Source organism: Eptesicus fuscus, chromosome 5, assembly GCF_027574615.1.
Source record: "Eptesicus fuscus isolate TK198812 chromosome 5, DD_ASM_mEF_20220401, whole genome shotgun sequence".
Classification (NCBI taxonomy): Eukaryota; Metazoa; Chordata; class Mammalia; order Chiroptera; family Vespertilionidae; genus Eptesicus; species Eptesicus fuscus.
Genome location: NC_072477.1, coordinates 104,927,573 through 104,940,004, shown reverse-complemented (window position 1 = coordinate 104,940,004; position 12,432 = coordinate 104,927,573). Strand labels below are relative to the sequence as shown.

The following is a 12,432-nucleotide window of genomic DNA, read 5'->3' as shown; positions in this document are numbered from 1 at the left end:
CCTTTATTTTGTTCTTTAGAGTCCACATATAAGTGAAACTGTATGGTATTTGTCTTTCTCTGACTGCCCTCTAAGTCCATCCATGTTGTCACACTTAGCAAGATTTCATTCTTTTCTTATGGCCAAGTAATATTCCATTGTATCTATATACTGCATCTTCTTTAGCCAGTCATCTATTGTTGGGCATTTAGGTTGCTTCCATATCTTGGCTGTTGTAAATAATGCTTCAATGAACATAGGGGTGCAGATATTTTTTGATTAGTGTTTTGGATTTCTTCAGATAAATAACCCAGAAGTGGAATTCCTGGGCCATATGGTAGTTCTATTTTTAGTTTTTTTAAAACACTCCATACTATTTTCTACAGTGGCTGCATTGACCTGCATTCCCACCAACAGTGCATGAGAGTTCCCTTTTCTTCACATCCTCACCAACGCTTGTTGATTATTAATGATAGCCATTCTGACAGGTGTGAGGTGGTAGCTCATGTGGTTTAATGTGCATTTCCCTGATGATTAGTGACATTGAGCATCTTTTCATATGAATATTGGCCATCTGTATTTCCTTTTTGGAGAAATGTCCACTGCCCATTTTTAAATCAGATTGATTGTGTTTTTGTTGTTGAACTCTGAGTTCTTTATATACTTTAGATATTAACCCCTTATCGGATGTATCATTTACTAATATCTTCTCCCATTCAATAGGTTGTCTTTTCCTTTTGTTGATGGCGTCTTTTATAATACAAAAACTTTTAAGTTTGACATAGTTACCTTTGTCTATTTTTGCTTTTGTTTCTTTTGCTCAAGGAGACATATTAAAAAAAAATACTGCTAAGATCAATGTCAAAGAGTTTATTGCTTATGTTTTCTTTTGGGAGTTTTATGGTTTCAGGTCTTACATTTAAGTCTTTAATCTATTCTGAGTTTATTCTTGTATATGGTATAAGAAAGTGGTCTAATGTCATTTTTTGCATGTATCTGTTCAGTTTTTCCCCACACCATTTATTGAATAAACTATCTTTACCCCTTTATCTTTAATCTTGCCTCCTTTGTCATAGATTAATTAACCATACAGGCATGAGTTTATTTCTAGGCTCTCTATTCTGTTTCATTGACCTATGTGTCTGTTTTTATGCCACTACCATGCTGTTTTGTTTACTATAGCCTTACAGTATAGAGTGCTATCAGGTAATGTGATACCTCCAACTTTGTTTTTCTTTCCTAAGATTGCTATGGCTATTGGGATCTATATGGTTCCATATAAATTTCTGGATTATTTGTTTTAGTTCTGTAAAAAATGCCCTTGGTCTTTTGATAGGGATTGCATTGAATCTATAGATTGTTTTGGGTAGTATTGACATTTTAATTATATTAATTCTTCATGAGCATGGTATATGCTTCCATTTATTTGTGTCTTCTTCAATGTCTTACAGTTTTCTGAATACAGATTTTTTACCTCCTTGCTTAAATTTATTCCTAGGTATTTTATTCTTTTTTATGCAATTATGTATGGATTTGTTTTCTTAATTTCTCTTTCATTATTGGTATACAAAAATGCCACCAAATTCTGACTATTAATTTTGTATCCTGCTATTTAATAGAATTCATTTATTATATCTAATAGATTTTTGGGTGGAAACTTTGGGTTTCTCTCTATATAATATCATGTCATCTGGAAATAATGATAGTTTTACTTCTTATTTTCCAATTTGGGGTGTCTTTTATTTATATTTCTTGTCTGATTGCTGTGGCTAAGACTTCCAACACTATATTCAGTAATAGTCTGAGTGGGTATCTTTGTCATGTTTCATTTCTATTCTTTCTTGACACTGTCCCAGGTAAGCTTTTTCATTCATTTTTTTTTAAATGACCACCTATGATGGGATGCAGGTCCTTATTGGGGGTGCAAGGAGATCTGAATAACCCAAGATTTTGGGTAACATTGTGAGGTTGTGAATGTCCTTTTTCTGGGGTCACTGCCTTGTTGAAGTTCTCAGAGGAGTGTGCTGGGTTCCCTGCTCTGAGCTTCAGTGGTTCTCATGAGCCTCTGCTTCCTGGAGGCTTCCTGTATGGGGCTCCTGAGGTCTTGGAAATGAGCAGTCCTCAGAGGGCTGGGAGTGCCACCGACAACCCCCCCAGCCCCACCCCATTTCCCTTGTCTACTTCCCAAAGGCAGGGCCTTCTCTGCACAAGGTTGGCTGGAGAGAGGAGGCCATGGGAGCCTCAGGCTGGGGGTTGGGTACAGGTACCATGTGAAACCCACAGATGCTCCTAGATGCCCAGAACCTGGATGCCGGGGGTGCTCCCTGAGCAGGCTAAGGTGCTCCATCATTACCAAAGGCCTAAATCAAGAGGGTCCTTTGGTTCTGAGTCTGATCCCAACACTCATGGACCTAGACCTAAAGAAGGGGAGTGACTTGTGCAAATGATACACTGAGACATGGCACTAGGTAGGATCCTACCACAGCTAGGTCAGGGAAGGGCTCCTGAAGAGCTTGGAGAATTTTCCAAGAGTACTGGCTGTCCCTGCTCCTATGCCCTGATCCTGCACCAGTGGGAGAGTGTCGCCATTGCAGCCTGATAGTCCAGGGCACCAACCCAAGCTAGCAGCAGGGTTCAAGAGAAAATGAAGTCAGCCCAGAGGTTGAAGCCTAAGGTGTTTGCTGGGACTCCCTGGAGCTCTCAGCATTCACTAATGAATAAGTTGGATGTGATTATTTGTTTAATGCCTGGGCCCCCTTGGGGTAAGGGTGTCATGAAGCCAGGTTGAACCTGTCTAGTCCCCAGAGAGTACTCAGCACCTGAACACTGCATCAGGCACATAGTAGATGGTTAATAAATACATGTGAAACAGCCAGGTACAGGAGGAGAGTCTGGACCTGCTTCTCCCCCCTCCTCCTCCCCCCACCTCTGCATCAAAGTGGGTGTCTTACCTTTTTATCATGCCACAGGAAGGTTGTATGCCAGGACTGCCAGATGATATGGTGACTTCCCGATCATAGTAGTTCTGGTAGGGTACTGGAGCTATAGGTAGCAAGCTGTGAGGTCCAGGGTGGGCGAGGGCAGGGCAGGAAGGACCTCTGCCACCTGATACCCCAACCTGTCCCCATCCAGAAAACCAGACTGGGGCCCCACTTTCCCATCCTGGCCCTGGTCTGCCCTTGTATTTGAGGAACAGGCATCTCTCACTTCCATGAGAGACCCCACTGTGGGCACCACCAAGAATGAATATTCTGGACTCATAATTTAGTGGAACCAAGCTGGCTGGGGTAGGGGCTCTGAAGAGGCTCTCCACATCCACTCCCTTTCTGAGTATTATAGTGTTACTAGAGGCCCGGTGCATGAAATTCGTGCATGGGGGGGTCCCCTCACCCAGCCTGCACCCTCTCCAATCCAGGACCCCTCGGGGGATGCCCGACTGCCGGTTTAGGCCTAATCCCAGAAATCGGACCTAAACCGGCAGTTGGACATCACTCTCACAATCCTGGACCGCTGGCTCCTAATCGCTCACCTGCCTGCCTGCCTGGTCGCCCCTAACTGCCCCCCCCCCCCCGCCAGCCTGATTGCTTCTCACTGCCTCTGTGCGCCAGCCTGATTGCCCCTAATTGCCCCCCCCCCACCAGCCTGGTCACCCCCAACTGACCCCCTCTGCTGGCCTGGTCACCCCAACTGCCCCCCGCCCCATCAGCCTTGTCACCCCTCACGGCCCCCCCCACCGGGGTTGTCCCACACAGCCTGCTTGTTCAGTGGTTTGGTCATCCCTCACTACCCCCCCCCCCCTGCCCCCCCCGCCGCTGGCCTGGTTGCCCCACGCAGCCTGCTATTCAGGAGTTTGGTTGTCCCTCACTAACCCCCCTGCTGGCCTAGTGGTAGGCAGCCATCTTATGAGGGCATGAGGGTTAATTTGAATATTGCCTCTTTATTATATAGGATTAAGCTCTGCTCATCCTCTGCCTTAGGGGACCATACTATCCTTGGCTCCTCCCTGAGATCTGGCCACATCTCCTCCACTCAGAAGGGATCTGTGAACCACCCCAGTCCTGTCTTGGCACTTGAGGCTCAGAGAACTTGGGCAAGGCTTCCTAGGGACAGGCAGGCCTGGACCCAGAGGCCATGCTGCCTGTGGGGCTGGGCCTTACCTGGGGGCTCAGTGCCTGTACTCTTGGCCTGGATGAAGCTGTTGATGTCGGCTTCCACACTGCAGCCTTCCAGCGTCACCCGAACCTCCTCATAGAGCTGGAGGTGGGAAAGAGCAGAGGCTGAGGGGCCAGGCCTCACCTCAATGTTCATCCTAATCAAAGCCCTCTTTCTCTATGACTCTGAACTCTGGCCAGGGGCTTCCACCACACCAGCCTCCTCACAGGCCTTCTATGCACAGCTCAGTGCCTATATTCAGAGGGGTCTTGGGGTGTATCTGTCCCAGGCCTTCTTAAGGGGTCAGAGCTCTGGCTGATAACATCTCCTGGTTCCTGAGCATCTCCTATGCACAAGATCCAGTGTAAGGGACTTAACTCACTCCTGCCCTCTATGGTAGATGTTATTCCCTCCATTTTAGAGATGAGGAAACTCAGAGAAGGAAAGTGACTTGCCCAGTGTCACAGAGCAAGAATTCAGTGCAGCTGGGCTTTATTCCAGTATGGCAGGATCCAGAGCCCACCTTCCTTCCTCTGCCACAAGAGGCCACCCAGGTGGGTTCAAGTCATTTGGGTGGAGGGACCCAAAACCCCACAGCCCATGGAGGAGAGATCAGGTAAAGAACAGCAGTGAGCACCAGGGAGTCAGAGATGCCTCAAGAGAGCTCATGGCTCTGGAGCTACATTAACAGTGGTCAGAGACCCTGGTAGAGTGGTATTGGCCCCTTTCTGCTGGGTAGGACCCACCCCAATCACCCAGTTAGCTAAGTAAGGGAACCAGGACACCCAACAGATGTCTGGGGGACAGAAAAGGGACTGGACCTCAGTTCCTACAAAGGGCAGGCCTGGAGCAAAGCAGCCCAGCATCCTCCAGCCTTTCTGCAGACCTCTTTCTACCTCTCTTTCCAACAAAGGCAGAAAGAGCACATACTCAGAGTAGAGGCAAGACCTTGGACTAGGGGTGAGGAAAGAGGGCAGATGCCAGGGTAATCACAAAAGCACAGTTTTCTAGCAGCGAGGCCATAACCCTGTGATCCTGGGGGCAGAGGTTGAAGCCTAAGGTGTTTGCTGACAGACTCAGAGGGACCTGGGCATACTGTTGCCCAGAAGTTGCCCTCTCTTTATGCCCCTCCCCTACCAAGTCACTCTGTACCCTCCCTGTCCTTGGCCCCCTGACCTCATCATCCTTGACGCACTGCATGGAGAGCTGGTTGCAGTGCACCCATAGGGCATTTCGGAGGATGGTCAGCCTGTCAAACTCTTGAAGCTGGAAGGCCTGGTTATGGGAGGGAGAGAGATGAGAAGTGAGAAGGGAGCTGCAGAGCCAGGCCAGGCAGGGCCCCACTCAACAGCTCAGCTGGGGTTGACAAGCCAGACTCCCTCTGCTGAAAGCCAAGTTTAACCAAAAGACCCTTGCTGGGGGTCTCCACCCCCATATCTGTGCCAGCACCTCAGGCTTTTGGTAGGGAGGTTCCTTGTGGGGTTCCTGCTTCCACCCTCTCTCCAAGCCCTACCACACACTGGAAAGGCCCCAGGAAGACATCGTGAGAGAGGCGGTCCTGAGGGGCCCAGGGAAGCTATGGGTTTTGTCTGAGCCTCAGTCTTGGCTTCAACAAAAAGGGGTGAAGGATGCCTGCCTGAAACAAAGGGAGTTAGGGCATAAAGCCAGGCAGTGAGCTCCCTGGGTTAGGGACCCAGCAGGGGACTGGAGAGTGAGTACATGAGTGAATGAATGAAGGAATGAGGCCTTCCCCCACCCCACTGCCTTATTCCCCGCCTCCCCCCTATGAAGTGGCTGGAGCAAGGATGAATGTCTTTGTAGCTGGGGAAGCTAAGGCCCAGGGTCACTCACCTCACAGGTGGTTTGGTGCTCCTGCTCCCACTCGCCCCGCACTTTCTCCAGATGCTCAATGTTCTGCCTGTACACCCGCTCTAGAAACACAAATAGCCTTCAGGGAGGCCAACAGCCTAGACACCCGCTTCCACTGCTCACCCCTTTGCTCCTGCAGTGCTCCTGCTCAGAGTGCCCTCTTCCACAGACAGACCTGCCCTGGCTGCTGGTACCTCATCTGGACACTTGTCAGGGCCACCCACTATGGTACTGCTTCTTTTGGGGTGACTCTTAGCTCTCCGCTGTGCTCTGAGTTGCCCAAGTCTGGAGTAGAGCACATATATCTAAAATCAGAGTCCAGGTGTTTTGCCATCCCTGGGTCCCACCCTCTCATTTTCCAGATGAGAAACTAAGGGCAGAACTGAAGGAGAGTAGAGAGGAGTATGGTAGCTGTTGGCTGGGGACCCAGCAGCTTGGCCATGACCTCCGTCCCCAGAATTCGGGGGTTCACACATCCCCTAGCCATGGGAGCAGCTGGGTCCTGGGAGAGGCAGAGAGGAAGGGAGACCTTTCCAGGAGAAGGAAGCAGGGTGAGTTTTCTGACGTAAGAGGTATGCTGGTAGACAAGTGGCGTTGGGGTTTTGGCATCAGGTGAAGGACAGAGGAGACAGACCCAGAGAAGGCAGTGTGTGTGTGTGTGTGTGTGTGTGTGTGTGTGTGAGTGAGAGAGAGAGAGAGAGAGAGAGAGAGAGAGAGAGAGAGAGAGCGAGAGAGAGGAGATATTTGAGTGGGTCTGTCTGCCATGATGGTGACTGTGAAAGTCCTGTGCTCTAGATCCCGAAGACTTGGGTTGGAATGTAGTCAACACCACTATTAACTCTGTGAACTTGGGCAAGTTACTTAACCTCTCTGTGCCTCATCTGTTAAAAAAAAAGGGGATAATAATAATATCAGTCACCTCATAGGATTGTTGTGCAAATTAGTTAAAACATGCAAAGCACCAAGAATAGTCTTGGCATTGAGAGAACATGAATGTTTTTATTTTACTTGCATAAGTATGGAAGTGAGAGTGATGAGCTTGTGACACTGTAGGCACCTGTGAGTGTGTATATCCCCAGGGTAGGAAAGCATGCAGTGTTGGGAGGGTCTGTACAATCCACCACCTAGGTCTAAGGAGGCAGGTGGGCCACGTACCTGCCTCCGTGGCTGAGTCCTTGCACTGCTTGGCTTTGTTCTGGCTCTGAGGAGGCAAAGAAAAAGCAGTGCTGAGCCTCTGTCCTGGAGACCATGCAGCCCCAGCTTAGGACTCCAAGCCTCCTGGGTGACTGAAGTGCCTCTGTCACCCCCCTCCCTGACCACCCAGGGGACAATCAGGAGCCAACTTGTGAGCAAGTTCCATCATTTACTCCATCTTCACCCCACAAAGGACCACCATAAAAAAAGGTTTTAATAAAAAAGAAGTAAAAACAGAAACTTGCAGCCCATAAAAACTATATGTCAGGACCTAGAAAGAGAAATATAGACCAGGAGCCAGGACCTGAGGTTCCATGTGGCCAGTGCTGAATCTACTGGTTGGGACTTGGGCTCTGGCCCCCAAGTTGCTGCCCCCAAATTCACCCTCAAGCCCCTGTCCTCTCTGGCCTCAGTTTTCCTGTATAAGCAATGGGCAAAAGATGTCCTTGGGCTCTGGTAGCTCTGCTACGCCCACTCTAGCCCAGAGACCAGAGTAGTCATGAGCTTGGGTTCTGGATGACCTAGATTTGGATCCTTTCTCTGTTGCTTCCTGCCCTGAGACCTTGGACAAGCCACTCACCATCACTGGGCCTTAGTTTCCTTTCTGTGACATGGGCCCACTGCACCCCTCTCCAAGGGTTATGTGAGAGTTAGCATGTGCTCTCATTGCCCTGTGATCTCTGGGCCTGGGCTGCAGAGGGCTTGCTTTGAGGAATTGGTCCGTGGGTGTAGCCTGAAGATGGCAAAGGGGGATCAAGCTGACCCTGTCAGTTCATGCCCCGAGATTCTAGGATGGGAATGTGAGGTTCAGAGGGGTGGGCAGCTAGCATGTTCCATATGCAGACCTTGCCTGGGTGTGTGTGTGTGTCTACAACACACCTTCCCTGCCTTACCTACCCTGCCCCAGCTCTGGGTGATAGCATATGGCCTCAGTGGCCTCACACACCTTTTCCACCTGTTTCTGTTGGCCGTTGATGCTAATACGCTCGAAGGCCTGCTCGGCGTCATCTGAGTCCCGGCACTTCTGCTCATATGTCTTCTTGGACTGAAAGTGTGCAAGAGTGTGACTTGCGGGGGCCCAGAATGAGGCTCCCTGAGCCCAGTCTCCCTTCTTCCTGTTGGGGACTATGGATGGAGAGGGGCCTCCTCCCCAGGGACAGGGATCTGGAGGTCCAGAATAAGAGGGAGAGGGAATCTTGTTCCCAGACCCCTACCCACTGGGGACATTGTAGCCCTGCCCAAGGCCCCAGCCTTTTCAAAGGGGAGGTCACATTAAACCACCAGTAAGTCCCTGAAAATACCATGCATCCTCATGATACTAGTAGCCTCTGCACATGCTATCCCCTCTCGTGGAGCCCTTTTCTCCTCACCCAGTATCCTAATAGACACAGCTCAGGGCTCCTTTCTCCCTCCACCCTTGGAGTCTGCAGCTGACAGCATGGATCACACTGTGGGCCACTGTCTGGGACTGACCACCTGCCCATCCATCAAGAGTCTCCCATGAGCAGTGCCGGGGCTGATGCATGTGGGGCTTTGGTACCCAGTGCAGCCCCGAGCACGTGGATGTTCCTGGATAAAGATCTAAGGCAGCCCTCTCCCAGGTGCCCATCCCAGGTCTCCTGGGGTCCACACCTTGGGCTCTGCTTCTTTCATGGCCCAAGAGCCTTGCACCCACCTCCATGACCTTCTTGTAGAGTAACAGCTTGCTCTTCTGGACACGGTCCATAACAGCCTCGTACTGCAGGGGACATGAAGCTCTTAGTGGGGGGGCTGTGGCCTCTGGACAGTCCCCTAGGCCAAGAGAATGGGGCTTCCCTGGGATCAGGTGTAGCATCTTTCCCCCTCCCCCAGCTCTGAAAGGCATAGTGACAAGATGTCCTCCCTCTCCCATTGCCTGTTCTTTCACAATTGCTGCTCAGAACAGAAAGCTAGAGAAGCCCAGGACATGTGTATGCCCACTGTGTCCTCTCATTGGCTGCAGACTAGAGCCAGGTCTCTAGCTGGAGAATATCCAACTTACATGTGTGTACACACACACACACACACACACACACACACACTCTCTCTCTCTCCTCACTCACAAGCCTCTGTACCCACTTACAGCTGTCACACACTGTGTTCACGCTTTAGTTCCACATGACATGCATGCAGAAGTACACTCTAACAGGCCCCCATGCTCCTACTGCTCCCACTGCTCCCATTGCTCCCACTGCTCCCACTGCTCCTACTTGCACACACAGGCCTTCAAATACACACTCACAGAGTGCCCATAGACACCATGCACAAGTATACACAAGCAAACTCCCATGTTCCCCTTATACAGGCCAATTCACACTTAGTCATGGCCCCACGCAGGTACACAGGCCATTGCACCCTCAACTCTCCTCCCAGGCAGCTTGTTCAAATAGAGAAGACAAAACTCAGCCTAGACAGAGAATTGGTATATGCTATGAGAAGAATTGGAAATGAAATGACCCTCATGTTGAGGCTGGAGCCGTTTTGTGTCTGAGGTCACAGTAGGGCCTGTGCCAGTGGAGAGACCTCAGGCAAGCCACCTGGTCACATACAAACACACTGAGACACATGAATATGCTCATAGGTGTGCACACATGTGTGCCTACACACCCACACATACACATACATACAGACCCACATACATACATGCCCACGCAGGCTTCCCCTAACACTATATCACAGCTCTCAACTTGTGGATGTTCTGGCCGATCTGGGGAAGGTGTTGGTCTGTCCAAAACAGCTTTTGCAAACATATAGACCTTCTGGCCACAGGAGAGCTTACAATAGCCAGCCTGGGGCCTCACTGTCACAGCAAGCGCTCTGCATGCTCTACATGCAAGTCCCCTCTCCAAGAGGTCACCTGTTTCAGCATCTCAAGGTAGGACAGGTTTCTGGAGCTAGCTTTGGGGACCCACTGTCTGCTCAGGAACCCAAATTTAGAATCCCAAAAGCCTGAGACCCTGCCTGGCCAGATGGGCAGACAGGGAGTGCAGCCACACTGAATTTCTGTGGCCAGAGCCATTAATTGGAGCTGGTGCCCTATCTGTGAAGACTAATGGGGGCCTGGTCTGGACATGAGGGTCATTTCATTTCCGATTCTTATAGCATATACCTGGTCTGGACCCCCAAAGCTTAGGCAGTGGGCATAGTGTCCCATCTTGTAAGAAGAAAACTGAGGCGCAGAGAGGGGAAGTAGCTGGATGAGGACACCCAAGCCCAGCCTAGCCCCAACAATAAGCTGACACCTCTTTCTCCTTTACAGAAAATGGACTTTTCCATTTTCATTTTTTTTTTTTGATATTTCACAAGAATCCTTTCTCTCCAAGGAAGAAATGTTTCTGTGTGCTGATGTCTCCCTCCCTGTCCAGAGCACCACCCTTATCACTAAGACCCTAGAACCTGAACATGTGTCCTCACTTGTTCTCCCAGCAGGCCGTATACTCAGCCAATCAGTCTCAAGTTTGAGAGGGGACTCTGGGACACAGAGATCACCAAGCCCACCTCCCACCCCACCACTGCAGCTTTCCTGACACATAGCCTTCAACCTCTGCTTGCATACCTCCCATAATGAGAGCCTCACTTCCTTTCCATGCAGTTCCTCCATCTAGGAACAGCCATGCCCTACACCTGGGTGAGAAGTATTGTGGATGCTAAAGTAAGCATGACACCCCCTACTCCCAGCAGGCTCTGTTTGCCCTCTCAGCCTTGGGCAGCCCTGCAGAGTGGCCAGTGACTGGTTCCAGGTCTGCTTTTCTCCCAGAAAAACAGCTTGGATTCTTGGGCTCAGGACCAGTCTTTGGGTGACTCCCTAATTTAGTTTGCTTTCTTTGGATAACTCCAAGCTGTCACTGTCCCTCTACAGTCTGCTGTGGTAGGATGGTCAACAAGACCAATATCTTCTTCTCTTTCTGGGCTCCTAGGCCTGTGAGCTGAGCCCTTCCCTTTTTTCTTCAAATCACCCTCACCCGCAAACCTGGGGTACTGCCCCCATACTCTATGGGCTCTCTGGCCCCAGGGACTTTATTTTGGTGGGAAGGCCTTAGGTCACTCACTCACATACACTGACCTAGGGTCCATCTCCCACCACCTCCAGAGTGAAGATCGTCACCTCCCACTTGGGGTCTTGGTGATGGAGGAACACCCCAGCACCTGCTTTACCTTTTTCCTCTGCTCCTTCTGCCTCTCTCGGAAGTCCTCAAGGCTGCGGAGCTCCTCACGCAGGGCGAGGGCCAGCTGTATGTGGGAGTTCCCAATGTCTTCCATTTCTGAGGGCAGAATATAGACGTTCGTCTCCCACATCAGACCAGACGGGTGTCAGCCACATACACATTCACCCCACCTAAGCTAGCTTCTATCGTCCCAAATCCTCCGTTAGTCCCACAGACCTGTGTGCAGCCTAAACTCCTCTCCTGGCCAGAATCCATCCACCTCTGTTTATGTTCCCAGAAGGTCCTGTTACCCTACAGCCTGGGGTAGAAGGTAGTCTGGACTTACGCTGCTTCAGGGAGTCAAAGGAGGCCCTCAGGGTGCTGCAAAACAGAGAGGCCAGGGTCAGCAGGAGGATAATGCAGTGGAACCTGAAGTCCCACCTGGCCCCAGGGACTTTATTTTGGTGGGAAGGCCCTAGGTCACTCATTCACATACACTGACCTAGACCCAAGGGAGCTGGGATTTCTAGAAGGCAAAGCTCTTTCTTTGGAAATATTAAAGCAATCAAATCTCCCCACTGGGGCAGAATGCTCCTGGCTTCTGCATGTCCTCAGGGCCCCTTTCCTTCCTCCTTGCAGCCCCTCTCCTGGCTGAGGTAGGAGAAGGCAGGGTTTAGACCTGGATTTAGGCAGGTGGCCTGGAGGATATTTTGGAGGAAGCTGGATAGGAGGGGGCAAGCAGGGAAGGGGTGAAGGAGAAGAGAAATGGGGGGAGAGCAACAGGGAGAACAGGATGTTCAAATGAGGACAGTGGGAGGCAATTTCTGGCCCCTGGATGGGGTGGCTCAGTGGACACTGGTGACACCTTTGAGAGTGACCTAGGAGGGAAGATAAGGAGTTTACTTTATGGTGTGCTGAACCTGAGGTGCCCGAGAGAAACCAGAAGAAGGAGTCATGAGGCAGCAGGGAGAGCAGGAAGGGAAGAGGCTGGCACCGGGCATGGAAGGTAGGGGAAGACACCAGAGGGTAGGGGTTGCCAGATGGAGCAAATAAAAATATAGGACTGCAATTAAAT

General features: G+C 50.4%; 1 protein-coding gene across 3 annotated transcripts in view; it reads right to left on the bottom strand.

Moving 5' to 3' along the window:
- Nucleotides 1-12,432, bottom strand: part of PSTPIP1 (proline-serine-threonine phosphatase interacting protein 1) — a 44,001-nt gene that overhangs the window by 3,528 nt on the left and 28,041 nt on the right. For all 3 annotated transcript variants that reach the window (XM_028138081.2, XM_054715623.1, XM_054715624.1), the window contains 9 exons: nt 11,704-11,738; nt 11,368-11,474; nt 8,870-8,932; nt 8,141-8,239; nt 7,156-7,201; nt 5,983-6,062; nt 5,308-5,406; nt 4,137-4,233; nt 2,931-3,021 (listed from right to left, as the gene is read on the bottom strand). In XM_028138081.2, coding sequence (XP_027993882.2) covers nt 2,931-3,021; nt 4,137-4,233; nt 5,308-5,406; nt 5,983-6,062; nt 7,156-7,201; nt 8,141-8,239; nt 8,870-8,932; nt 11,368-11,474; nt 11,704-11,738 — 717 coding nt within the window. The remainder of the gene's footprint in view (nt 1-2,930; nt 3,022-4,136; nt 4,234-5,307; nt 5,407-5,982; nt 6,063-7,155; nt 7,202-8,140; nt 8,240-8,869; nt 8,933-11,367; nt 11,475-11,703; nt 11,739-12,432) is intronic.